Source organism: Hypanus sabinus, chromosome X2, assembly GCF_030144855.1.
Source record: "Hypanus sabinus isolate sHypSab1 chromosome X2, sHypSab1.hap1, whole genome shotgun sequence".
In the NCBI taxonomy this organism is placed as follows: Eukaryota; Metazoa; Chordata; class Chondrichthyes; order Myliobatiformes; family Dasyatidae; genus Hypanus; species Hypanus sabinus.
The window spans coordinates 995,988-1,022,263 of NC_082739.1; the positions used below are offsets into that span (position 1 = coordinate 995,988).

Below are 26,276 nucleotides of genomic sequence, written 5' to 3' on the forward strand. Positions count from 1 at the left end.
TTCTTATGATCCTAGGTATTTTAGTTGGCAGATTGGGAGAGCTTTAAATTTAAAGATTAATTTTATTTGTCATATGTACATTGAAATATCAAAACATGCAGTGAAATGAGTTGTTTGTGTCAACAGGTGACACAGTCTGAAGATGTTCTGGGGGCAGCCCACAATTGTTGCCACGCTTCCTAGCATGCCCACAACTCACTAACCCTAATCAATATGCCTTTGGAATGTGGGAAGAAACTGGAGCACCTAGAGGAATTCCACACCCTCTTGGGGAGAATGTACTGAATCCTTACAGATAATAGTGGGAATTGGACCCAGGTCACTGGTGTTGTAAAGCATTACGCTAGCCACCACACTACCATGCTGCCCTTACTTTGTGCTTTCTTTTGTAGAGCCCCTGAATTAGCAGCAACTCCACTGTTGTATGAGTTTTATGTTTACCTGACACATCCCCTGAATTATTTACCAACTGATCAAACCAGGAAGTATGGAATAAAATGCGACTGATGTCTAGAAATTTAGCTTGTCATCGAATCCTCTTGAGTAACACACACAAAATGCTGGAGGAAATCAGCAGGTTGTGTAGCATCTCTGGAGAGAAATAAACAGTCAACATATCTGGCTGAGACCCCTCACCTGTAAATGGTAGGAAACATTCAGCATCTATGTAAAGGAATAAAGAGTCAATGTTTCATCAATCCTGATGAAGGGACCAAAACTTCAACTGTTTATTCCCGTCTATAGATGTTGTCTCACTTGCTGAGTTTCTCCAACAGTTTGTGTGGATTGGGCACAGTGTCTGTTGGAGCTGAATAGTCCTCTTCATCTAGTCTTAACTTGGACACAAAGAACAGTGCCAGAAGTCACTGTGCCACAGGAACCTGGTTCTAAGTTGGTACCAATTGATAAGATGAAGGGGGAAAGGTTGCTGAAGGAAATAAACCAGTTAAAGTAACTTTACTAACCCTCACATATCTCCATACTTTAGATATGAAGAGGAAAATAGTTCCAGGAAAATATCAGAACCAAAAAGTGCAGGTAAGTAGATCCAAAGCCTATCTGTAAAGAGTCAATATTTTCCCTGACTTGCTGAGTTCCTTCAGCATTTTGTGTGTGTGTTTCTCTATTTGTCTTTAAGCTCCATAGTTCTAAGCGTCAAACTAGCGCCATTAAAATAGAAGGAAGTATTGGTTGCTTTGAGTGTGCAGAATGATAAAACCCATACCAGATATTTAAGACTCTTTGTTCTTCACATCTTGGGGCCTGCAGATGGAATCCTTCAGCTCAATGAGGCCATTCAGCTCCAAATTGCCTATCTGTCCACTATCCCGTCCTTTCTTTGTAAAAATTTTCCTTTATGACTATAGATCAAATGCTCTTTTGTACATTTCCAGTGAATTTAATTCCATTCATCACTGGTTTCATCAGAACACTAAGTAAAAATGCATTTTCCCCATCAAAGGTTTAATTTAATGTCAGGGATGTACATTCCTGAAATTCCTTTTCTTTGCAAACATCCACGAAAACAGAGGAGTGCCCGAAAGAATAAATGATGGTTAAATGTTAGAAACCTAAAGCCTACCCAGCTCCCCCCACTCCCGCGTAAGCAGCAGCAATGCAACGTTCCCCCCCCCCACCAGCAAAAACAAGCATCGGCACCCTCCACTGAACTCTCAAGCGTGCAGCAAAAGCATCAGCAAAGACACAGATTTGCAGTACCCCAAAGACTACTTGTTCACCCGGTAATTCAGCATACCACAAGCTCTCTCTCTCTCCCCAATAAAACTCCTGGTTTTTACAACTGCCATCGAAAAAGTGCTTTTATTGACCCTTTGCCGGTGGGAAATGCACGTGGAAAGGATACTTCCAATAGTGGGTGAGTCCAGGACCAGGGGGCACTGCCTTGGGATAGAAGGTCGTCCCTTTAGAGCAGAGATGTGGAGGAATTTCTTCAGCCAAGAGAGTGGTGAATCTGTGGAATTCATTGCCATGGACAGCTGTGACAATAGATAATAGGTGCAGGGGTAGGCCATTCGGCCCTTCAAGCCAGCACTGCTATTCACTGTGATCATGGCTGATCATCCACAGTCAGTACCCTGTTCCTGCCTTCTCCCCATATCTGTTGACTTCGCTATCTTTGAGAGCTCTATCTAACTCTTTCTAGAAAGCATCCAGAGAATTGGCCTACACTGCCTTCTGAGGCAGAGCATTCCATAGATCCACAACTCTCTGGGTGGAAAAGTTTTTCCTCAACTCTGTTCTAAATGGCCTACCCCTTATTCTTAAACTGTGGCCTCTAGTTCTGGACTCCCCCAACATTGGGAACATGTTTCCTGCCTCTAGCGTGTCCAATCCCTTAATAATCTTATATGTTTCAATCCCACTTTTCTGGTTGGCTGTCTGTGACTAGTGTTGTTCCTCAGGAATCAATATTGGGACCGCTACTTTTCACATTGTCTGTGAATGATTTAGATAATGGAATTGATGGCTTAGTGGCAAAGTTTGCAGGTGATACGAAGGTAGGTGGAGGGGTAGGTAGTGCTGAGGAAGCAATGTGATTGTAGCAGGACTTAGACAAATTGGAAGAATGGGCAAAAAAAGTGTGGCAGATGGAATACAGTGTTGGGAAATTGAATTGTAATGACTTTATTACTTTCTTCACATACATGAGGAGCAAATATCTTTATGTTACATCCCTGTTCAAATGTGCAATGTGCAATTTATAGTAATTTATAATAAATAGTCTGTAGAACTGGACAATCAATATAATGTAGAAACACAGTTGTATCAGCATGAATTAATCAGTCTGGTGGAAGAAGCTGTTCCGGAGCCTGTTGGTCCTGGCTTTTATGCTGCGGTACTTTTTCCTGGATGGTAGCAGCTGAAACAGTTTGTGTTTGGGGTGAGTAGGGTCATCAATTTTTCTTAGCCAAAGAGTGGTGAATCTGTGGAATGCTCTGCCACAGACTGCGGTGGAGGCCAAGTCTGTGGGTATAATTAAAGCGCAAGTTGACAGATTCCTGATTGGTCGGGGTTTCCAGGGATATGGTGAGAGGGCAGGTGAATGGGGTTGAATGGTTTCCGGGATCAGCCATGATGAAGCGACGGACTCGATGGGTTGAATGACCTAATTCTGCTCCTATGTCTTTTGGTTTGTGTCTGACTGTCCATTGTGTGCATGCAAGGCATCAAAGTTTCTCTTAGCTAACATTTATCTACTTTGGTTGCCTACAGATAAGATAGTCTTTGACCCTTCCAAATGTCGTCTGTGGCGAGCAGTGCATTCAGAGCAGGAGCTGATCACTCACGGTGTGGAGGATATCTCGTTCCTGCTCTATCGCTTGAAGCTGAAGAAATTTCTCTCTGAAGGTGACCAGGAAGAGGTGGAGAAGCAGAGCACCGGGCCATTGAAGCTGGATGCCCTACTTCGAATCGTGCTGAAAAAGAACTCCAACCTGGAGATTCGCAAGTTCACATCCGTGCTAGTCGCAATCGATGGATTGAAGCCGGAACTTTCCAAATGGGTCCAGAATCTGGAGGAAATGGGTATGTTGGAATTCTGCCTGCAGACTTCATGGGATGCCATTTACAAATCATCTGTCCTTCCAACTTGTTTGGTAATGTTTCTCAGTTTCATACAGAGGATTACAGAACATTAAACTGAGGCGTATACATGAATGCATTCACTGCTGGTGAAGTTGCATCACCTTTGTTCAGATGAATTTGCATCGGCGGGCAGGGTTGTATAGTGGTTAGCGTAATGCTATTACAGTGTCAGTAACACTGGGCTCATTTCCCGCTGTTGTCAAAAGCAGTTCATATTTTATCCCGTGAGTATGCAGGTTTCCTCTGGGTGCTCCGGTTTCCTCCCACATTCCAAAGACATATGGGTCAGTAGGCTGATTGGTTATGTGTGTAATTGGTTGGTGCGGGCTCATTGGGCCAGAAGGGCCTGTTGCTGTGCTGTATCTCTAAATACAATAATAAAAAAAAGTTTCCTTCCCAGCAGCAACTTGTAGATACATCTAATGATAGTTGAAGTGCAGGCTTGGAGAAACTCCACATTGATCTAAGGAGCAGAGGTGGTGAATGATGTACAATTCCTGAAGGAAGTCAGGGTTTGGTTCCATTAATAATCCCTGAAAGTGGTTGGCATGCTCCAAGATGAAAGATGTCTTAAATCTATCAATAAGATTGAAAGAGTGCAGTCTGGGGCAGTCGGCACATTTTGCGCACCATGGGATTGAGACAAGGGAGACGTGGGATTGTGGCATAGGAGAGAGAGTTTAAAAGAAGTGAGCGGAGGCATTTGGCACATTTTGTGCGATACTGTCCCAAGGAGACATTGGATTGCACGTCATTAGGCACTTGGCAAGGAACAATTTTAAAAAAAGTTAGGTTTAAGCAGAGTGGCCATTGTGTGAGTGGGCCAGTGTGGTGTTGGGAGTTGAGGCTTTGGTTCAACAAGGTTTTAGCGAGGAGAGGCTAGGCTGTAGGTAGATTTTTTTCTTTATTTCTTATTGCACATTTAGAGCAGTTGGGATGCCAGACAGGATGCTGGAAGCTCCTGTCATGGGATATGGGAAGGCAAGGAGACCTCAAGTGTTTCTGATGACGACACCTGCAAGAAGTGCATCCAGCTGCAGCTTCGAACAGACCGCGTTAAGGAGCTGGAGCTAGAACAGGATGAACTCCAGACCATTCAGGAGACTGAAGGTTTGATAGACAGGACATACAGGGAGTTATGTAGTTACACCCAAGGTGCAGGACTGGTTGACTGTTAGGAGGGGGAAACGGGATAGGCAGTCAGTGCAGAGCTACCACTATGACCATCCCCCTCAACAACAGGTACATCACTTTGGATACTGTTAAGGGGAATGACATAACAGAGGAAAGTCACAGCAGTCAGGTCTCAGGCACTGAGTCTGGCTCTGTGGCTCAGAAGGAAAGGAGGTGTGGAGAAGAGATGAGCTATATTGATAGGGGATTCATTGATTAGGGGAACAGAAAGGATGTTCTGTGGACAAGAACGAGATACCTGAATGCTTGTTGCCTCCTGGGTGCCAGGGTCCAGGACATCTCAGATTGAGTTCTCAACATTCTTAAGTGGGAGTGTGAACAGCCAGAGGTCGTGGTCCATGTAGCTACCAATGACATGGGTAAAAAGAGTGACTAGTTTCAGCAAAGTGAGTTCAAAGAGTTAGGTGCTAAGTTAAAGGGCAGGGCCTCCAGGGTTGTGGTTCAGATCTGAAACACATGCCACACGCTAGTGAGGTCAGAAATAAGAAGTTATAAATCATACAGTTGAACATGTAGGTATGGAGTTGGTGGAGGAGGGTGGGTTTCAGATTTTTGTATCATTGGATAGGTTTCAATGAGATCCACAAAGCAATGTCCCCTTGGATCCCATGCCTCCTTACTTTCTCAATAAGCCTTGATAAGGGGTACCTTATCAAATGCCTTGCTAAAATCCATATACACTACATCTACTGCTCTACCTTCATCAGTATGTTTAATTACATCCTCAAAAAATTCAATCAGGCTAGTAAGGCACAACCTGCCTTTGACAAAGCCATACTGACTATTCCTAATCATATTGTGCCTTGCCAAATGTTCATAAATCCTGCCTCTCAGGATCTCCTCCATCAACTTGCCAACCACTGAAGTAAGACTCGCCGGTCTATCTCTACTCCCTTTCTTGAATCAGGGAACAACATCTGCAACCCTCCAATCCTCCGGAGCCTCTCCTGTCCCCAGTGATGATGCAGAGATCATTGCCAGAGGCTCAGCAATCTCCTCCTTCGCCTCCCACAGTAGCCTGAGGTACATCTCATCTGGTCCCAGACACTTATCCAACTTGATGCTTTCTAAAAGCTCCAGCAGATCGTCTTTCTTAATGTCTATATGCTCAAGCTTTTCAGTACCTTTTAAATACCTCTGCTATCTTGTCCGGCTCCATACATATTTTTCCACTGTCACACTTGATTGGTCTTATTCTCTCACGTCTTATCCTCTTGCTCTTCACATATTTGTAGAATGCCTTGGGGTTTTCCTTAATCCTGCTCACTAAGGCCTTCTCATAGCCCCTTCTGGCTCTCCTAATTTCATTCTTAAGCTCCTTCCTGCTAGCCTTATTATCTTCTAGATCTCTGTCATTGCCTAGTTTTTTGAACCTTTCGTAAGCTTTTCTTCTTGACTAGATTTACAACAGCCAATTTTACTGCAATTTTTGGATTACCAGTGATGGTCTGTAGTCAATTATCCCTTTCAGCTTGCAGTTTGATTGCATTTGTTACATTAATAGCCAGAAGATCTATTTTATTTAAATGGAAAAATTCTAATCCCCCTACTACATTTTAATGGTTTTCCCAAACTATAACATGTTTAAATGTAGAAAAAATTAGGAGTGGCACTATTGACCCTTCAGTTAAACTTGAAGAAACCTAGAGGCTATTTAATCAACATTTTCATATGACGTAAGCTGACCTTTTCTGAATAACTTTTTGTTTGTGTATAGAGGAGTGGAATTAATGACAAATAATGATTTTAACCGATGAAACATCGCAGCCCAGCTTTTGTTTTGTTTTTTTTTAGTTTAGGGGGACTTTTTTTTTCCTGTATAAATTTTTTTTTGAATCTTTTTCATGTTCAGTTACTAAGATACTGGGAGGCTTAGATTACACATGTTACTCGGAGTCTGTTTCTGCATACATTAACCGTTATTAATGTAATCCCGATCTCTTTGTATCATTATCATTGTTATGTTTATCTATTCAAAACTTAATAATAAAAGATTGAGAAAGAAAGAAAGATTTACAACAGCCTTTATACACCACAGTTCCTGTACCCTTCCATCCTTTCCCTGTCTCATTGGAACATACCTGTGCAGAACGTCACGCAAATATCCCCTGAACATTTGCCACATTTCTGCTGTACATTTCCTTGAGAACATCTGTTCCCAATTTATACTTCATCTTTCCCCTAACTCCAGTTAAATGCTTTCCTCACTTGTCTGTTTCTATCCCTCTCCAGTGCTATCGTAAAGAAGATAGAATTATGATCACTATCTCCAAAATGCTCTCCCACTGAGAGATATGACACCTGACCAGGTTCATTTCCCAATACCAGATCAAGTACAACCTCTCCTCTTGCAGGCTTATCTACATATTGTGTCAGGAAACCTTCCTGAACACACCTAACAAACTCCACCCCATCTAAACCCCTTGCTCTAAGGAGATGCTGATCAGTATTTGGGAAATTAAAATCTCCCACCATGACAACCCTGATATTATTACACCATTCCAGAATCTGTCTCCCTATCTGCTCCTCGATGTCCCTGTTACTATTGGGTGGTCTATAAATAATACACAGTAGAGTTATTGACCCCTTCCTGTTTCTAACTTCCAGCCACAGACACTCAGTAGTCAAGCCCTGCATGACTTCTTCCTTTTCTGCAGCCGTGACATTATTTCTGATCAACAGTGCCATGCCCCCTCCTCATTTGCCTCCCTCCCTGTCCTTTCTGAAACATGTAAAGCCTGGCACTCTAAGTAACTATTCCTGCCCCTGAGCCATCCAAATCTCTAATGGCCACAACATCATAGCTCCAAGTACTGATCCACGCTCTAAGCTCATCTGCTTTGTTCATGATGCTTCTTGCATTAAAATAGACACATCTCAAACCATCGGTCTGAGCATATCCCTTCTCTATCACCTGCCTATCCTCTCTCTTGCACTGTCTCCAAGCTTTCTCTATTTGTGAGCTAACCTCCTCTTCCTCCGTCTCTTCAGTTTGGTTCCCACTCCCCAATAGCCTTAGCAAGTCTGGAATTTATAAGAATGAGGGGTGACCTCATTGAAATGTGTCGAATGGCGAAAGTCCTAGACAGAGTGAATGTGGTGAGGATGTTTCCTATTGTGAGTCTAGGACCAGAGGGCACAGCCTCAGAATAGAGGGATATCCGTTTAGATCAAGATGAGGAGGAATTTCTTTAGCCAGAGAATCAGTGGAATTAGTGGTGAATCAGTAGAATTCTTGGCCACAGGCAGCTGTGGAGGCCAGGTCTTTACGTATATTTAAGGCAGAGGTTGAGAGATTCTTGATTGGTCAGGGCATGAAGGGATACAGGGAGAAGGCAGGAAAATCTGTGGAATTCTTTGCTGCAGACAGCTGCAGGCCAAGTCATTGGCTATATTTCAAATGAATGCTTATAGGGTTCTTGTTTCATGAGGGTGTCAAAGGTTATGGGTAGAAGGCAGGAGAATGGTTTTGAGTGATGATAAATTAGTCATGATGGAATGGTAGAGCAGACTTGATGGGCTGAATGGCCTAATTCTGCTCCTGTGTCTTATGATTGTATGATTCACCCTTCAGCACAGGTTAAGGTTCATATTTTGCCATGCAGAACCCTGGGCAATTGAGAGTTAATTCTGCAATTGTGTGAGGAATGTACTGTAGGTCAATTCCTTATTGATGGAAGGACAGGGTAAAAGTGAACTGAATGTTTAGTAAGCCTATCAGAATGATCAGTAAAGTGAGAGGGAAAATTGATGGGATGTTTAAGACGTTAACTCCTGTATTTTAGACTAAATCTTTCTAGGGAAGCATGACTGAGATAGCTGCTGACTCACAGCTGCCATGACCCAGGTTCAGTGATGCTGTCTGTGTGGATCTTGCACGTTCTTCTCTGACCTTATGGGTTTTTCCTGAGTGCTTCTGATTCCTCACACATCATCAAAGTGGTCAGTGTAAAATGGCTTGTGGAAACAGGTCAATGTAAATTGCCCCCAGCATGTGGACAAGAGGTAATGTTGAATGGGAATTGATAAGAATATGCAGTGAATAAGACAGGTTAGCGTAAGATTGACATAAATAGATGTTTGATGGTTGGCATGGATGTGGTTCGCCCAAGAACCTGTTTACACGCTGTACCTCTTCTCATTGCTACCATCAGGGAGGAGGGATAGGAGTCTGAAGATGCACACTAAATGATTCAGAAACAGCATCTTCCCCTCCACTATCAGATTTCTGAATGTTTCTTGAACACTACCTCTTTATACTTTTTTTCCCATTGTTAATTGTTTTGTTACTTGTAAGTTTATATCTTTACACTGTCCTGCTGCAGCAAAATAACCCATTTCACATCATCAAAGTCAGTGATAATAAATCTGAATGTGATTCTGAAAGGCTAATGGTATTTTATTATGTACTTTTTCTTTAAAGGCAACAGTTGTGCTGACAGTTTCCTGTACCTGTACCTGGAAGTTTTGGCAGAGCCATTGAATGGTATCCCTTTAAGGGACCTTATTTATAGTCTGCAGAACCGAAATATTCTGACAGATGTGGAGAATGACCTGTTGATGAAAACCTCCCCTGTGCACAGAGGCCAGAGGCTGCTGGAGGTCATTGTCTACATGAAGTCAGCTGCTGAGAAGGCTGAGTTTGTTTTCCTTTTGGAAGAAGAGCGGAGATCCTTCCCAACACTGAAAAAATGTCTGGATGAGTTCCAACAGGAATTTGAAAAGCTGCGTAAGTGGAATGGGCGACTACAGAATAAGTCTGGGATTCTTGCCGGTTATTTTTAATCCGGCTTTTTAGTTTTGTTAACTTGGTGAAAATTTATCCCTCATCTGATCAGAAACATTAATTAGTGGCTGTGATAACATCCTACATTATAGTAATGTCAGAATTTGCTACAGACTTTAGAATATTACTTAATTGACTGTAAGGGGCGTTAGGGTGTTGTGAAAGGCACTGTAAAATACAGAGTCATTTTTAATGTCTGAATATGTTCCACCTCTGCAACATGAGTTATAAGGAGAAGTTACACAGGCTGGGCCTTTACTCCTTGGAGCGTAGGAAACTAAGGGGTGATTTCATACAGATAATTAAAAGCATGAGTGGTTTAGGTAGGTGAGCGATGTTTTTTTCCAGAGTTGGTGATCAAAAACTAGAGGACATAGTTTCATAGAAACATAGAAAATAGGTGCAGGAGTAGGCCATTCGGCCCTTTGAGCCTGCACCGCCATTCAGTATAATCATGGCTGATCATCCAACTCAGAACCCTGTACCTGCTTTCTCTCCATACCCCCGATCCCTTTAGCCACAAGGGCCATATCTAACCCTCTTAAATATAGCCAATGAACCGGCCTCAACTGTTTCCTGTAGCAGAGAATTCCACAGATTCACCACTCCCTGTGTGAAGAAGTTTTTCCTCACCTCAGTCCTAAAAGGCTTCCCCTTTATCCTTAAACTGTGACCCCTCGTTCTGCATTTCCCCAACATCGGAAACAATCTTCCTGCATCTAGCCTGTCCAATCCCTTTAGAATTTTATACATTTCAATAAGATCCCCCCTCAATCTTCTAAATTCCAGTGAGTATAAGCCTAGTCGATCCAGTCTTTCTTCATATGAAAGTCCTGCCATCCCAGGAATCAATCTGGTGAACCTTCTCTGTACTCCCTCCATGGCAAGAATGTCTTTCCTCAGATTAGGGGACCAAAACTGCACACAATACTCTAGGTGCGGTCTCACCAAGGCCTTGTACAACTGCAGTAGAACCTCCCTGCTCCCGTACTCAAATCCTTTTGCTATGAATGCCAACATACCATTTGCCTTTTTCACCACCTGCTATACCTGCATGCCCACCTTCAATGACTGGTGTACAATGAAACCCAGGTCTCGTTGCACCTCCCCTTTTCCTAATCAGCCACCGTTCAGATAATAATCTGTTTTCCTGTTCTTGCAACCAAAGTGGATAACCTCACATTTATCCACATTAAATTGCATCTGCCATGAATTTCCCACTCACCTAACCTATCCAATTAACCCTGCATCCTCTTAGCATCCTCCTCACAGCTAACACCGCCACCCAGCTTCGTGTCATCCGCCTTTCAACATTAGAGGTGAAATAGAATCTCAGGGCTAACTTATTGATACAGTAAGTGGTGGATAAATGGAATATCTTTATCCAAATATCATCTATTGAATATTGAAAGGCCTAGATGGAGTGAATGTGAACAGGATGTTTAATATAGTAGGGAACAAAGGGTAAAACTTCAGAATAGAAAGATGTCCCTTTAGAATGGAGATGAAGAGGAATTTAATTAGCCAGATGGTGGTGAATCTGTGGAATTGATTGCCATAGGTGACTGTGGAGGGGGTTTGTGTGTGTGTGTGTGTGTGTGTGTTTGTGTGTGTGTATTTATTTATTTAAAGTGAAGGTTAATAGTTCCTTGATTAGTAAGAGCAAGGTTATGGGGAGAAGGCAGGAGAATGGGTTTGAGAGGGATAATTAATCAGCCATTATGGAATGATGGAGTAGACCTGATGGGCCGAATGGCAGAATTCTGTTTACACATCTTCTGATCTTATGGAACTAGCTGCCAGAGGAAGTGGTTATGGCAGGTACTTTTGATACATTTAAGAAGTATGTCAATGGGTACATGAATGATGAGAACTTGAATAGGTACCAAGTGCAGGGGAATTGGGTTAGCTTGAATCTATGGTACATCTTTTTGGTATGGGCACGAGCGGGCCAAGGGGTCTTTATCCATACTGTACAGCTCTAAGACTCTATACATACAGCTCTTGTTGTCCAACTGATCTAGGTCCCAGACAAATCCACTGACTGTGTTCAGCCGAGCTAAAGACTGGTCAGTGTTGATGTTCATGCACTACATATACCTCCTACTACCTTCCCTCACTCTGTCCTGTACCACACATTCTCTTTGTAATTGTGCATTTGTTAGGTGTAATTCATATAATGTCTTTTAAGAAGTTTGTGACATTATTCAGAAAGTATGAAAACTGGGGATTCTATAGAAAACTCAATATAGGCAGTCTCCAGTTATGAAAGACCTGATTTACAAGAATCTGACTTTCTCATAAATCTTTAATGAATTGTTCAGGGTTGTAATAATAATAAATAGGGTTGTGATGCCATAAGAGACATGATATAAGAAACCGTGAACTGCAGCAAAAAAAAACCACTGCTGTGGGAACGCAGTGGCAGCAAAGGGAGAGTCGAGACTGTTCCTCAGGAGTGTTTCATGATCTTGGTTAACAGCCTGCATATGGATATTTAACATTACATTAATAATAAGTGGCGATAATTTGAACATGAAAGATATACAATGAAATAAAAAAAAGCTATAGGAAGTGTATGCAGAACAATAGAACATGTCCTGTCTTGTACATAGAACTTAACATTACAGCACAGTACAGGCCCGTCAGCCCCGACTCTTTAACCTCCTCCAAATCAACCCAACCCTTGCTTCCACATGCCAATCTATTCTCAACCATTTGCTCTTATGTGCCTCTAATATATCTGTCTCTACCAGTATTGACACTCCAGGCAGCACCTCCCACACACCCACTACTCTCTTGTTTTTAAAAAAAAACTACCTGTGACATCTCATTATACTTTACTCCAAATACCTTAAAGTTATGCTGCCTTCTAGTCATTTTAGTCATTTTCTGCCCTGGGAAAAAGTCACTCTATCTATGCCTTTTATAATCTTGTACGTCTCTATCAAGTGACCTCACATACTCTCACTCCAAAGGGAAAAGTCCTAGCTTGCTCAACTTATCTTCATAAGACATGCTGTCTAATCCAGGCTGTTCCCTGGTAGATCTCCTCTGCACTGTCCATAAATCTGCCACATTCTTCCTATAATGAGGTGACCAGAAAGGAACACAATATTCTAACCAGTACTCCAATGCTGCAAGTAATATTCCTCTGCACCCTCTATCAATATTCTCAATAACTTTAATACTGCTTTAACCCTCTCAATACTCCCAAGTAATATTGCTTTGCACCCTCTCTCAGTACTCACAATACTGGAAGTAATACTGCTCTGCACTCTCTCTAAATACTGACAATACTTCAGGTAATATTCATCTACATCCTCTGTCAATACTACAAATAATACGGCTCTGCACCCTCTGTAATGCATCCACATCTGTGCTCTCATGAGGTGAGCAGAACTCCCAAGTGTGGTCTAATAATAATTTTATAGAGCTGTACCATTATCTTTATACATTGTGATTGCATTGTTCATTAATACAAATACACAGTAACTCCAATGAATGCTATTTTCCATTCTTTCACTCCAGGTGATGGTTACATACCTCGCTTCAAAAGATACATGCCACTTAAGAGACTGCGAAGGCGTGAGGATCTCCCAGCAGATGAGCGAAACTCTTACTGTAACTTCTTCCGGCTGATGTATCTCATTATCTTGGAGGGGACACGGATAGCACAGAAGGTTTTTGCCGAGCGTGTGCCCCCCAGTAACCTGCAGGCAGAAATTCGGAAGTTGAAGAAAACGGAACTGCACCGGTACTTCAGGGAACATCAGGCAACTTTTGCCTCCCACTCTGACTGGGGATTGCTATATCCGCAGAATACTTCCCGCCTGGAGTTCCAGAAGTACGATATCACACTTATCGTCTTTCTGATGATGCATGTCAAGTCCTTCCCTGCGCCGAGGAAAGGCTGGCGGACAGAGCCCCCCACTGATGACCACTCCAAGCCTGCCAGCCTCCTGCGACTGCTGTACTTGCGGAGGCGGCTAGTGCTGAGGGATGGTTACCTTGGCGTGCCAGAAGAGGAGTTCCTGGTGATTTGGAGTGAGGCGAAGCAGTGCCTCTGCCGCCTTGGGAAGGACCCTGAGGAGATTGAGGACATCATGTTCACGCCAGGTTACGTGCTCTGGAAGGATTATAAGCTGATCTCTGAACTCATGGGGAGGCAGTGCTCGGAGTTGACTGGACAGTACATGATGGCAATGAAAGCTCACCTACGTAAGGACCTCTTCTCTCCTAACCTGCTGCAGTGCCCAGACCACACACTTGCAACACAGAGTAACGTGGGAAGATCCTCTCTGATTGCCAATGTTATACAACACACACAATATGCTGGAGGAACTCAGCAAGTCAGGCAGCATCTGTAGAGGGGATAAACTGTTGACATTTCAGACCCGAATCTTCATCAGGTCGAAAGCGTTGACTGTTTATTCCCCTCCATTGATGCTGCCTGTTTGCTAAGTTGCTCCAGCATTTTAAGACCATAAGATATAGGAGCAGAATTAGGCCATTTGGCCCATCGAGTCTGATCTGCCATTTCATCATGACCAATTAATTTCCCTCTTAGCCCCAATCTCCTGCCTTCTCTCCATATCCCTTCATGCCCTGACCAATCAAGAATCTATCAATCTATGCCTTAAATATACGTAAAGACCTGTCCTCCACAGCTGCCGTGGCCAAGAATTCTACTGATTCACCACTAGTTCCACTGATTTTCTGGCTAAAGAAATTCCTCCTCATCTATGTTCTAATTGGATACCCCTCTATTCTGAGGCTGTGCCCTCTGGCGCTAGACTCTCCCACCATAGGAAACATCCTCTGCACATTCACTCGATCAAAGCCATTCACCATTCAATGGGTTTCAATGAGGTCACCCCTCATTCTTCTGAATTCCATTGAGTAGAGACCCAGAGTCATCAAAAGTTCTTCCTATGACAAGCCATTCAATCCTGGAATCATTTTCGTGAACCTCCTTTGAACCCTCTCCAGTTTTAGCGCATCTTTTCTTAGATAAGGGGCCCAAAATTGCTCATGGTACTGCAACTGAGGCCTCACCAGTGCTTTATAAGGTCTCGACATTACATCCTCGCTTTTATATTCTAGACCTATTGAGTTATACAAGTATTTGTATAACATAGACATAGACTGATTAGGGATAGTCTCCGTGGCTTTGTGCGTGGTAGGTCATGTTTAACTAATCTTATAGTTTTCAAGGATATTACCAAGAAAGTTGATGAAGGCAAGGCAGTGAATGCTATCGAGATGGACTTTAGTAAGGCCTTTGACAAGGTCCCACATGGGAGGCTGGTCAAGAAGGTTCAGTCACTTGCGTTCAGGATGAGGTAGTAAACTGGATTAGACATTGGCTCTGTGGGAGAAGCCAGAGAGTGGTAGTAGAGGGTAACGTCTCCGATTGGAGGCCTGTGAATAGTGGAGTTCGGCAGGGATCGGTGCTGGGTCCTTTGTTGTTTGTCATCCATATCAATGATCTGGATAATAATGTGGTTAACTGGATCAGCAGATTTGCTGGTGACACCAAGATTGGGGGTGTAGTGGACCGTGAGGAAGGCTATCAAGGGCTGCAGAGGGATCTGCATTAGTTGGAAAAATATGCTGAAAAATGGCAGATGGAATTTAATGCAGACAAGTCCATGTGTTGCACTTTGGTGGGACCAACCAGGGTAGGTCTTACACAGTGAAAACTAGGGCACTGAGGCGTGTGGTGGAACAGAGGGATCTGGGAATACAGGTCCATAATTCATTAAGAGTGGTGTCACAGGTAGATAGGATTGTAAAGAAAGCTTTTGGCACATTGGCCTTCATAAATCAGTATGTTGAGTACTGGAGTTATGGTGTTAAGTTGAAATTGCATGAGATAATGGTGAGGACTCATTTGGAGTATTGTGTGCAGTTTTGGTCACCTACCTGCAGGAAAGATGTAAATAAAGTTGAAATAGTACAGAGAAAATTTACAAGGAATTTGCCAGATCTGGAGGACCTGAGTAACAAGGAAGGATTGAATAGATTAGGACTGTATTCTATAGAACGCAGAAAATTGAGAGGACATTTGATAGATGTATACAAAATTATGAGGTGTATAGATAACGTAAATGCAAGCAGGTTTTTTCCAGTTAGGTTGGTTGGGTCTACAACCAGAGCTCATGGCTTAAGGATGAAAAGTGAACATGAGAGGAAACTTTTTCACTCAAGTGGTGCATTGGATAGGTACATGGATAGTAGAGATGTGGAGGGCTCTGGTCCAGCTGCAGGTTGTTGGGAGAAGGCAGTTTAAATGGTTTTGCCATGGACTAGATGAGCCAAAGGGCTATGACTCTATGAATGCTAACAATGCATTTGCCTTCCATAAAACCAGGACGAACCAAAAGAGTCAGACCAGTTACGCTCACAGATCTCGATTTTGCAGATGACAGTCCTACTCTCTGACCAGATTGAGGAAGCACAGCAGCTTCTGACGAAAGTAGAAATTGAGTGCAATAAAGTTAGACTTCACTTAAATGCTAAAGAGACAGAGTACATGGCATTCAGCTGTGATGAAGGTACTCTGAAGACCACAAAGAATGATACCATTAAGAAAGTCTTAGTCTTCAAGTACCTTGGGTCAAGAATGATGAGTTTGGAGAAGGACATAAAGATACGGAAGGCGCTGGCGTGGAGGGCTATGAATGATGTGAAGGAAATCTGGAGGTCGAACCTGACCAGAGGGCTCAAAAAGAGGATCTTCATAGCAGTCATAGAGTCCATTCTCACGTACAGATGCGAGACGTGGACACTCACCTAGACCATGCGATAGTCACTGGATGGTTGCTATACACGAATGCTCCGGATGGCTCTTGACGTGAGTTGGCAACAGCACATGACGAACGTCGAGCTCTATGACGACCTACCAATGCTCACCATTAAATTCGAGGCGAGAAGATTGCAACTAGCGGGGCACTGTCTACGCCACCCTGAGCTACCTGCCAGCCTAGTCATCACATGGGAGCCCAAGCATGGGAGGATGAACCCTGGGCGCCCTCCCAAGACTATGGTCAACACGCTCCTAGAAGATAGCTAATGTAGATGAACTGAACATATTGATGAGGGAGAGAGAGGAGTGGAGAGTCTGTCGTCGTGCCTGATGCTGACCCCCTAGGCCTGAGTCGATGTAGTAGTAGTTGCCTTCCTTAACACCAAGTCAACCTGCAAATTAGCCTTTAGGGAATTGTGCACAAGGACTCCCAAGTCCCTTTGCATCTCAGATTTTTAAATTTTTCCCTCTATTTAGAAAATAGTATTCACTTCTGTTTTGTCTACCAAAGTGCATGACTATACATTCCATCTGCTACTTTCCCATTTTCCTCATCTGTCCTTATGTAACCTCTCTGTTTCCTCAAAACTACCTGTCCTTCCACCTATCTTCGTATCATCTGTAAACTTGGCCACAAAGCCATCAATTCCTTCATCTAAATCATTGATATATAACATAAAAAGAATTGGTCCCAACACAGATCCCTGTGGAACATCACTAGTCACCGGCAGCCAGTCAGAAAAGGCTCCCTTTATTCCCACTCTTTGCCTCCTGCCAATCAGTCACTCTTTATCCATTCTTGAATCTTTCCTGTGATACCATGGACTCTTAACTTGTTAAGCAGCCTCATGTGTGACACCTTGTCAAAGGCCTTCTGAAAATCGAAGTACACAACATCTACTAATTCTCCTTTGTCTATCATGTTTGTTATTTCTTCCAACAGATTTGTCAGGCAAGATTTTTTCTTAAGTAAACCATGCTGACTTTAACGCATTTTATCATGTGCCTCCAAGTACCAGAACACCACGTCCTTAACAATCAGCTCCAACATCTTCCCAACCACTGATGTCAGACTAACTGGCCTATAGTTTCTTTTCATCTGCCTCTCTCCCTTCTCGAAGAGTGGAGTGACATTTGCAATTTTCCAGTCTTCCAGAACCATTCTAGAATCAGTTGATTCTTGAAAGGTCATTAATAATGCCTCCACGATCACTTCAGCCACCTCTTTCAGAACTCTAGGGTGTACACCATCTGGTCCAGGTGACTTATACACCTTCAGAATGTCTTCCACAGTGAAGACTGATGCAAAGTACTTATTCAGGTTGTCTACTATTTCCTTGTCTCTCATTACTACATCTCCAGCATCATTTTCCAGTGGTCTGATATCCACTCTTGCCTGTCTTTTATACTTAATGTATCTGACGAAAATTTTGGAATCCTCTTTAATTTTATTGGTTAGCTCACCTACAGTATGTATTCTATCTTTTCCTCCTTAATGATTTTTAGTTGCTTGTTGTTGGTATTTGAAACCTTCTCAATCCTCCAATTTCCCACAAATTTTTGCTCTATTATTTGCCCTCTCTGTGGCTTTGACTTCCTTTGTGAACCACAATTACGTCATCCCGCCTTTAGAACACTTCTTCCTCTTTGGGATGTATCTATCCTGCACCTTCCAAATTGCTACCAGAAACTCCAGCCATTGCTGCTCTGCCGTCATCCTTGATAATGTTTCTTTCTAGTCAATTCTGGCCAACTCCTCTCTCATGCCTCTGTAACTCCCTTTACTCCACTGGAATATTGATACATCTGACCTTAGCTTCTCCTTCTCAAATATCAGGGTGAATTCTATTATATTATGATCACTTGGCCCTAAGGGTTCCTTTGCCTCAAGCTCTCTAATTAATTCTGGTTCGTTTTACAACACCCAGTCTAGAATAGCTGATCCCCTAATAGCTTCACCACTAGCCACTTTAAAAAGCCACCTCATAGGCATTCCACAAATTTCCCCTTTTGGGATTCAGCACCAACCTGATTTTCCCAATCTACCTGAAAACTGAAATCCCCCCATGACTATTGGTAGCATTGCCCCTTTGACATGCAATTTCTATCCCCCATTGTAATTTGTAGACTACATCTTTTCTACTGTTCACACCCCTGTATACAGCACCCATTGGGGTCGTTTTACCCTTACAGTTCCTTGACTCAACCCACAATGATTCAACATCTTTTGATCCTATGTCACCTCTTCCTAATGATTTGATTTCATTTTTCTACCAACAGAACAATGCCACCCAGATCCCAATAATCAACAATTTTGAACCTCTGCCACCCCATGTCAGTTCCTCAACCACACATTCATCTGCCACATAATCCTATTCTTGTCCTCACTGGCATGTGACATGGGCAGCAATCCAGAGATTGCTACCCTGGAGGGTCCTACTTTTCAGCTTTCTACCTTGCTCCCTAAAATCTCTCTTCAGGACCCCCTTACCTTTCCTACCCATGACATTGATGCCAATATGCTCCCCCTCCCCCTTTAGAATACTGCGGACCCAGTCCGAGACATCCCTGACCCTGGCACCTGGGCAACAACATACCGTCTGGATGTCTCTATCACGTCCACAGAATCTCGTTCGTCTCTATTCCTCTGACTGAGGAATCTCATATCACCTCTGTTCTCTTCTAAGCCACAGCCCCAGACTCAGTGCCAGAAACCTGCTGACTGCGGCTCCCCCCGGTAGGTTGCCCCCCTCAACAGTATCCAAAACGGTGTACTTATAATTGAGGGGAACGGCCACAGGAGTACTTTGTACCGGCTGCCCCTTTCCCCTCTTTCTCCTGACCGTCACCCAGTTACCTGTCTCCTGCAACCTAGGGGTGACTACCTCCCTGTAGCTCCTGTCTATCACCTCCTCATTCTCCCGTATGAATCGAAGGTCATCGAGCTGGAGCTTCAGTTCCTAAATACGTTCTCTCAGGAGCTGTAACTTAGTTCACCCAGTGTAGATGTGGTTATCCGGGAGGCTGATGGTTTCTCAGAATTCCTCGTCTTAGACACAGAACAAGACACAGCCCCTGGAGCCATTCTCACTGCACGAATTGTGCCCTAACAGACAAGGGATGAGGAATAAAGAAGAAGAAGAAACTTACCAGATACTTAGCTCACCCAAGCCTGATGCGCCAAAGCCACACTTACACAATGGCCGCTCTGCCCACCCCTGCCTTACTTTTATTCTCCCTTTCTAATGAATCCTGTTCATTAATTGGGCACAGTCCAACTCTGAAAACTGCTGCAAAGCGCTGCCTTTTTAAATCTTCAGCCGTATAACTTTGTGAAATTGCCACTACTTCTCATCTCCCCGCTCACTAATCGGGCATGGTCCAACTCTGAAAACTGCTGCAAAATGCTGCCTTTTTTAACATTCAACTGCAAACCTAAATGAAATTACCGCTTTTTCTGATGCTCCAGCTCACTGATTGGGTGTAGTCCAACTCCAAAAACTGCTGCAAAGTGTTGCCGCTTTTAACCTTTAGCCATGTACCTAAGGAAATTGCTACTGCTTCTCATCCTGCTCATTGGGCACGGTCCAACTCCAAAAACTGCCGCAAAGTGCTGCCTTTTTTTTAAAATCTGCAAAAAAACCTTAAGTGAAATCGCCACTTCTTCTCATCCTCCTGCACTGATTGGGCATAGGCCAGCTCCGCAAACTGCTGCAAAGAGTTGCCTTTTTTAATCTTCAGCCATGTACCTGAGTGAAATTGCCTCTTCTTCTCATGTTCCCGTTTTCTGACTGGGCATAGTCCAACTCTGAAAATTATCGCAAAGCGCTGCCTTTTTTAATCTTCAGCATCGGACTTAGCTGAAATCGTAGTTTCTTCTCATGCTGCCATTCACTGATTGGGCGTGGTCCAAATCTGAAACTGCTGCAAAGTGCTGCCCTTTTCAATCCTCAGCTGCATACCTAAATGAAATATGTTCCTTCTTCTGATGCTCCCATTCACTGATTGGGCACACTCTGAAAACTGTCATACACCATATCTAAAATAGCGTACTTAAGTGAAATTACCAGTTATCGTGCTGCCACTCACAGATTGGGTGCAGTGCAACTCTGAAAACTGCCACAGAGCGCTGCCTTTTTAAATCTTCAACCGTGCACCTAAGAACAATTGTTGTTTCTTCTCATCCTCCTGCTCACTGATTGGGCGCTGTCCAACTCTGAAAACTGCTGCAAAGCGCTGATGGTTTTAAATCTTCAACTGCGTGCCGAAGTGAAGCCGCTGCTTCTTCTCATGCGCCCGCTCACTGACTGGCATAGTCCAATTTTTTGTGTGTTGCACCATAGTTGACATTTTTTGGTTCTAATTGTCTTGTATCTTGTATAATTTTGAGTAATTGAAGTTTAATTTATGTTTTTCTTGTGAATGTTACTTACCTGATGTTATGTCCCTATCATGCTGCTGCAATAAGTTTTTCATTGCACCTGTGCACACATGCACTTGTGCAGATGAAAATAAACTCAACTGACTTTTGACTCGACTGTTATAGGGACCTTACTCCTTAGTAGCAATCATCAGAAAGGCACAGAGAATCTGTATTTACCAACAAGTATCCTTTATTGTTTCCACTAAAAAGCACATGGGTTCACAAAAGAACTACCTGTGTCCACACCCATTAGAATTCCCTGACTCCTCATGAACAGTCAATGAAGAGAAAAAGGTATTACCCAAGAAAGGAGTCTACACTGGCCATGCATTCCTCGTAGACCCGATCTCCACGTGTTCGTGAGGTCATCCTTATCTGTGATGGTTGGTCTCTGGCTGTTGAAAATTCATCACTGTTACATATAAGAGTTCCTGACTCTTATAGTGTTCCTGATCAGTTGAAATGATGGATCTCCATCCCTTTGGCTCAAGGTCACCGGACCAACCTGGGTTGGTTGTAGCCCTGGCTGTAGTTCAGGGCTACAACCAACATTGTTCTATATTTCTGCCCCTCAGCCTTGTGTTCCTTTCAACTGGTGACCCAAACACTGAGTCAAATGAGATTACATATTGCTTCTCTGGTAAGTCTGCCACTTTACATAATAAGTAGCTACTTGTCTGAGAATAGTCTCAGGTTTAGCAGGTAATTACCTGAAGCTCCTTGTGTCCACATTCATTTGCTCTCATTCAATTATCCCAGAGCAAGAATCAATTCAGAGTCTACAAAATGGGGAGAAACAAAGACATCTGTCTTGTCTGCTTCCCCTCCCTTGACTGTAGTTCCTTCTGTTTCTAAGCCATCCTGGGTGTGAAGAACTGAATGATCTCCTCTCTCTTGCTATGATTCTTTTCCAACTTCTAACTCTTCCTTGCTGTTGCAGAGTCGAAGACCAAGGAACCGATGAAGATGGGAGAATCCAAATTGGAACCTCCTCCAGGACGGAAGGAGAATCCCACATTGCCAACAGGCACAGCCACTCCTGATGGGAAGAAAGGGAAAGAGACAGAGAAAGAGGCAGAGGCTGGCAAAGAGGGAGAGATTGCACCAGCTCAGGATGCCACGGAGGAGGTAGAACAGGAGCTTCTTGCTCGCCTTCACATAAGAGATAGGAACAGTTAGGCTATATTTAGAGTCTGCTCTCTGGTTCAAGACTTCCCCCACTGTAGGAAACATCCTCTTTACATCCACTCTATCTAGGCCTTTCAATATTCAATAGGTTTCAATGAGATCTCCCCTCCCCCCATTTTTCAAAACTCCAGTGAATACAGGCTTAGAGCCATCAAATGCTCCTCATATGTTAACCTTTTCATTTCTGGGATCATTATTGTAAACCATTCTGGACCCTCCTCAATGCCAGCACCCTTCTTAGATATGGGGCCCAAAATTGCTGACGATAGTCCGAATGTGGTATGACCAATGCTTTAAAAAGCCTCAACGTTATATCCTTGCTTTAATATTCGAGGCCTCTCTGGAGTTGTAGTCTAGCACTGGCATTTCTGCCTGTTTTCTGGTCTGCTTTATTTACATGCTGGTTGCTTGGTTTATGGAGGGCCACCTCCTGAGGGGACTCCTTCATCATAGCACTTCTTTGGAAGCTGACCAAATGAGAGTGTAACTCCCTGAATTTGTCGGACACCTAACAGACTGCAGATGCTGGAATTTGGAGGAACAGAGACTCAGTGGGTTGAGCACCATCTCTGGTGGGTGGGAAGGAATTGTCAACATTTTGGGTTAAAATTCTGCATGTGGATTCATGCTGGGTTTCAACCTGAAACATCGATAATTCAGTTCCCACCATGGATACTGCTAAAGCTGCTGAGGTTCTCTAGTGGATCGTTTGTTGTCCCTACCTCTTGTTGTCCCAGTATTTTGCGTGTGAGACTGTCCACCTAGCCAGTCCCAATTTCTTGTATTCGGCCAGCACTTCTCCAGGCCCCACCGCTCCAAGTGCTTCTTAAATGCTGAGGTCTACTTGGGGAAGTAGTAGGATGGCATTGTTCCCTTGCTGGTTGTGTGAGGATTCCTTGATCCATGTGGATCTAGGATCGCATTAGGGTAACTCCTTGCTCTTCAGTGCTCACCATTCTCCTCGTTCTTGCAGGATAACTCGCTTTTGTTTCAAGTGACTGCGAAAGGCGAGGGGAGCTCACAGGCATCCGGGACACAGAGTGCGGTGAGCTGTTTTAAGGTGTGGGGAGATGGATGGGGTTTTACCTTGCATGCGGTCTGAGGAAGCTGAGGGCAGCAAGCGGATTCTGGAAAGCGCACAGGGATCAGGACAAACCTCGAAACTGCTCCCACTGGTGGAAAAAGCAGGATCCAGAGGTTAAGGAATTAGGAAAGGAGGAGGGAGTGGTTGGTGTCTGCACTGTACAATGGTGCGTTTTTGGTGGGTTCAACCATGGCACTTCCAAGGGAACTGAATCCATATTCTAATGGATTTAAAAGTTGCAGATCTCCAAGGAGGTAGACAGAAACTGGGGTGGGTTGATTGCTCTTGCAGAGATCCAGTACATACTTGAAGGGCTGAGTGGCCTCTTTTGTGCCCTTGACATTTTGTGATTTGATTTAAAGCTGTTAAGTGCTGTCCCTATGAGCTGGGTCCACATCCAACAGCCGACAGCATTGTCCAGCTGTTCTGCCCACTGAGATCAGCATTATCAGAGCAGCCAGTTTGAGAACTGTGTGCTCTTGCCAGGTATTTTGAGGCAGAATCTAAATCTAAAAATATGTTTGAAATTACAGAACGATCCCCAGAGATACAGCCGGAAGAAAAAGAAGAAAAAGACTAAGGGAAAAAAGGTAAATCACATTCCCAGCCCCACATCCCATGCTCTGAGTCTGAACGATGTGATGGGGGGAGGGGAATGAGCCGATTGCCTTTCTCTTTTTGCTTCACTGCATCTTTCCACTTTATTCTTTTCTTTATCTCTCTTTCCTCCTTTTGCTTCTTTTTCCTGTTATCTCTGCCGCTGTAAGTTGTTATGCTAGCTGCTATACTACCATGCCAGGCAACCCAAGGTCCATGGTGGTGAAGATTTAGGCCAAATACAGGAAACTGGGTCCTTGGTCAGTCTGAACAAGCTGGGCTGTAGGACCCCATGAACAGAAGAGGGAAGAAGATGGTGAGATTAGTGAGTGACCAAAGCTGACTGAACACAGAGTAAATCATGAGTCAAAGGTGTTACCTGCAGAGGGTGTTCCTAATGCATATTTCTCAGGACTCGTGAAAAATCTGGTCAGTGCTAGCTCCCAGAGCAATCTCATCCTCATACCTCCTTCCCTGTATCAGAGTCCAGATGTGAACACGTGGGGAGAGCACACGGATCATATTTGGGTCATGTATGCATACTGGTGACATATGTAGTCTGGCAATGTACAGTTGCAAGAAAAAGTTTGTGATCCCTTTGCAATTTACTGGTTTTCTGCATTAATTACTCAAAATGTGGCCTGATCTTCATTTAAGCCACGTTAACAGACAAACATGATCTGCCTAAACTAAAAGTTGTACTTTTCATGTCTTTATTGAACACATTTCTTAATCATTCTGAGTCCGGGCCGAAAAAGCATATGTAGACCCTTGTATTTAATAACTGGTAGAACCTCCTTGAGCAGCAATACCCTCCACCAAATGTTTCCTGTACCTGCTGATCAGAGTTGCATGTTGGCGAGGAAGAGTTTTAGACCATTCCTCCATACAAAGCTGTTTCTGTTCATTAATATTTTTGGATACCTTGCATGAACAGCCCTCTTCAGGTCATGCTACAACATCTCAACTGAGTTAAAGTCTGGACTCTGACTTGGCCATTCCAAAACACGAATTTTCTTCTTTTTTTTAAACCATTCTGTTGTTGATTTACTCTTGTGTTTCAGATCATTGTCTTGTCGCATCATCCAACTTCTATTAAGCTTCAGGTGACAGACCGCTACCCTGGCACACTCCTGTAAAATGTCTTGATACAATTTTGAATTCATTGTTCCCTCAACGATTGCAAGCTGTCCAGGCCCTGAGGCAGCAAAGCAGCCCCAAACCATGATGCTCATTCCATCATGTTTCACAGTTAGGATGAGGCTTTGGTGTTTGTGTGCAGTGCCCTTTGTCCTCCAAACATAGCAGTGTGCATTTCTGGGAAAAAAAAGTTCAACTTTTGTCTCATCTGTTCACAGAACATTGTCCCAGGAGCTTTGTGGAACATTCAGGAGGTCTTTTGCAAACTTGAGATGTACAGCAATTTTCTTTTTGGAGAGTGGTATTGAACCATTCTTGTTCAGTGTTTTTCTTATAGTGGGCACATGAACAGAGACTTTAGCAAGTTCTAAAGATTTCTGCAGGTCTTTTGCTGTTACCCTTGGGTTCTTTTTCAACTCCTACAGCATTGCACATTGCGCGCTTGGTGTGATCTTTGCAGGACACCCACTCTTTGGGAGAGTAGCAACAGTACTGAATTTCCTCCGTTTTTAGACATTTTTTCTGACTGTGGACTGATGAGCACTCAGGTCTTTAAAAGTGCTTTTGTAGCCTCTTCCAGCTTCATGCATCTCTACAATCCTTCTAAGGTCCTCTGAAAGTTGTTTTGACTGAGGCATAGTGTACGTAAACAGATCTTTCTTGAGAAGAGCAGGCTCTGACCTGACTTTGTGTGTCATTTTTTAGGGTAGGGTACCTCTACAACCCACACCTCCAATCTCATCTCATTGATTGGAACACCCGGCTCCAAATAGCTTTTGTAGAAAACAATTCCCCAGATGTTTACATACTTTTTTGAACCTAGACTGTGATTGTTTAAATGGTGCACTTAGTATTGCCAAGAAGTAGTACAATTATTTGTGTTATATTAGTTCAGGCAGATTGTGTTTGTCCATATATTGTTTCTTAGATGAAGATCAGACCACATTTTATGAGTAATTAATGCAGAAAACCAGGTAATTCCAAAGAGCTCACAAAACCTTTCTTGCAACTGTATATGTACTTTGATAATAAAATTAACTTTGAACTTTTAAAGGTAAGCAAGGAAGTTTAAAGTACAGCTATATTTCTCAAGTGCACAGTTGCTAGAAAAAGTTTATCAATCCTTCGCAATTATGTCTTTCTCTGCATTAATTACTTATAAAATGTGGTCGGTGACGTATTTACATTAGGACCTATGTAGATGGCTGATGTATGTACATGGGGACGTATGTACGTGGGCGATATATGGGAACGTCTGTAGGTCGGTGATGTGTGCTCATGGGGACATATCTAGATTGGTGATGTATGTACACTGGGGTGTATGTCAGTGGGTGATGTATGTAGAAGGAGATGTATGTAGGTGGGTGACATAGGTACATGGGGGTGTATATTGCTGGGAGACACTGGGGTGTATGTAAGTGGGTGACACATTTACACTTGGGTGTAT

General features: G+C 43.3%; 1 protein-coding gene across 1 annotated transcript in view; it reads left to right on the top strand.

The window, feature by feature from the left end:
- Positions 1 to 26,276, top strand: part of LOC132385074 (E3 ubiquitin-protein ligase TTC3-like) — a 277,705-nt gene that overhangs the window by 91,590 nt on the left and 159,839 nt on the right. Inside the window, exons 17-23 of the mRNA XM_059956787.1 lie at positions 989 to 1,038; positions 3,235 to 3,546; positions 9,224 to 9,529; positions 13,118 to 13,807; positions 21,761 to 21,948; positions 22,982 to 23,053; positions 23,626 to 23,682. Of these exons, the coding sequence (XP_059812770.1) occupies positions 989 to 1,038; positions 3,235 to 3,546; positions 9,224 to 9,529; positions 13,118 to 13,807; positions 21,761 to 21,948; positions 22,982 to 23,053; positions 23,626 to 23,682 (1,675 nt within the window). The remainder of the gene's footprint in view (positions 1 to 988; positions 1,039 to 3,234; positions 3,547 to 9,223; positions 9,530 to 13,117; positions 13,808 to 21,760; positions 21,949 to 22,981; positions 23,054 to 23,625; positions 23,683 to 26,276) is intronic.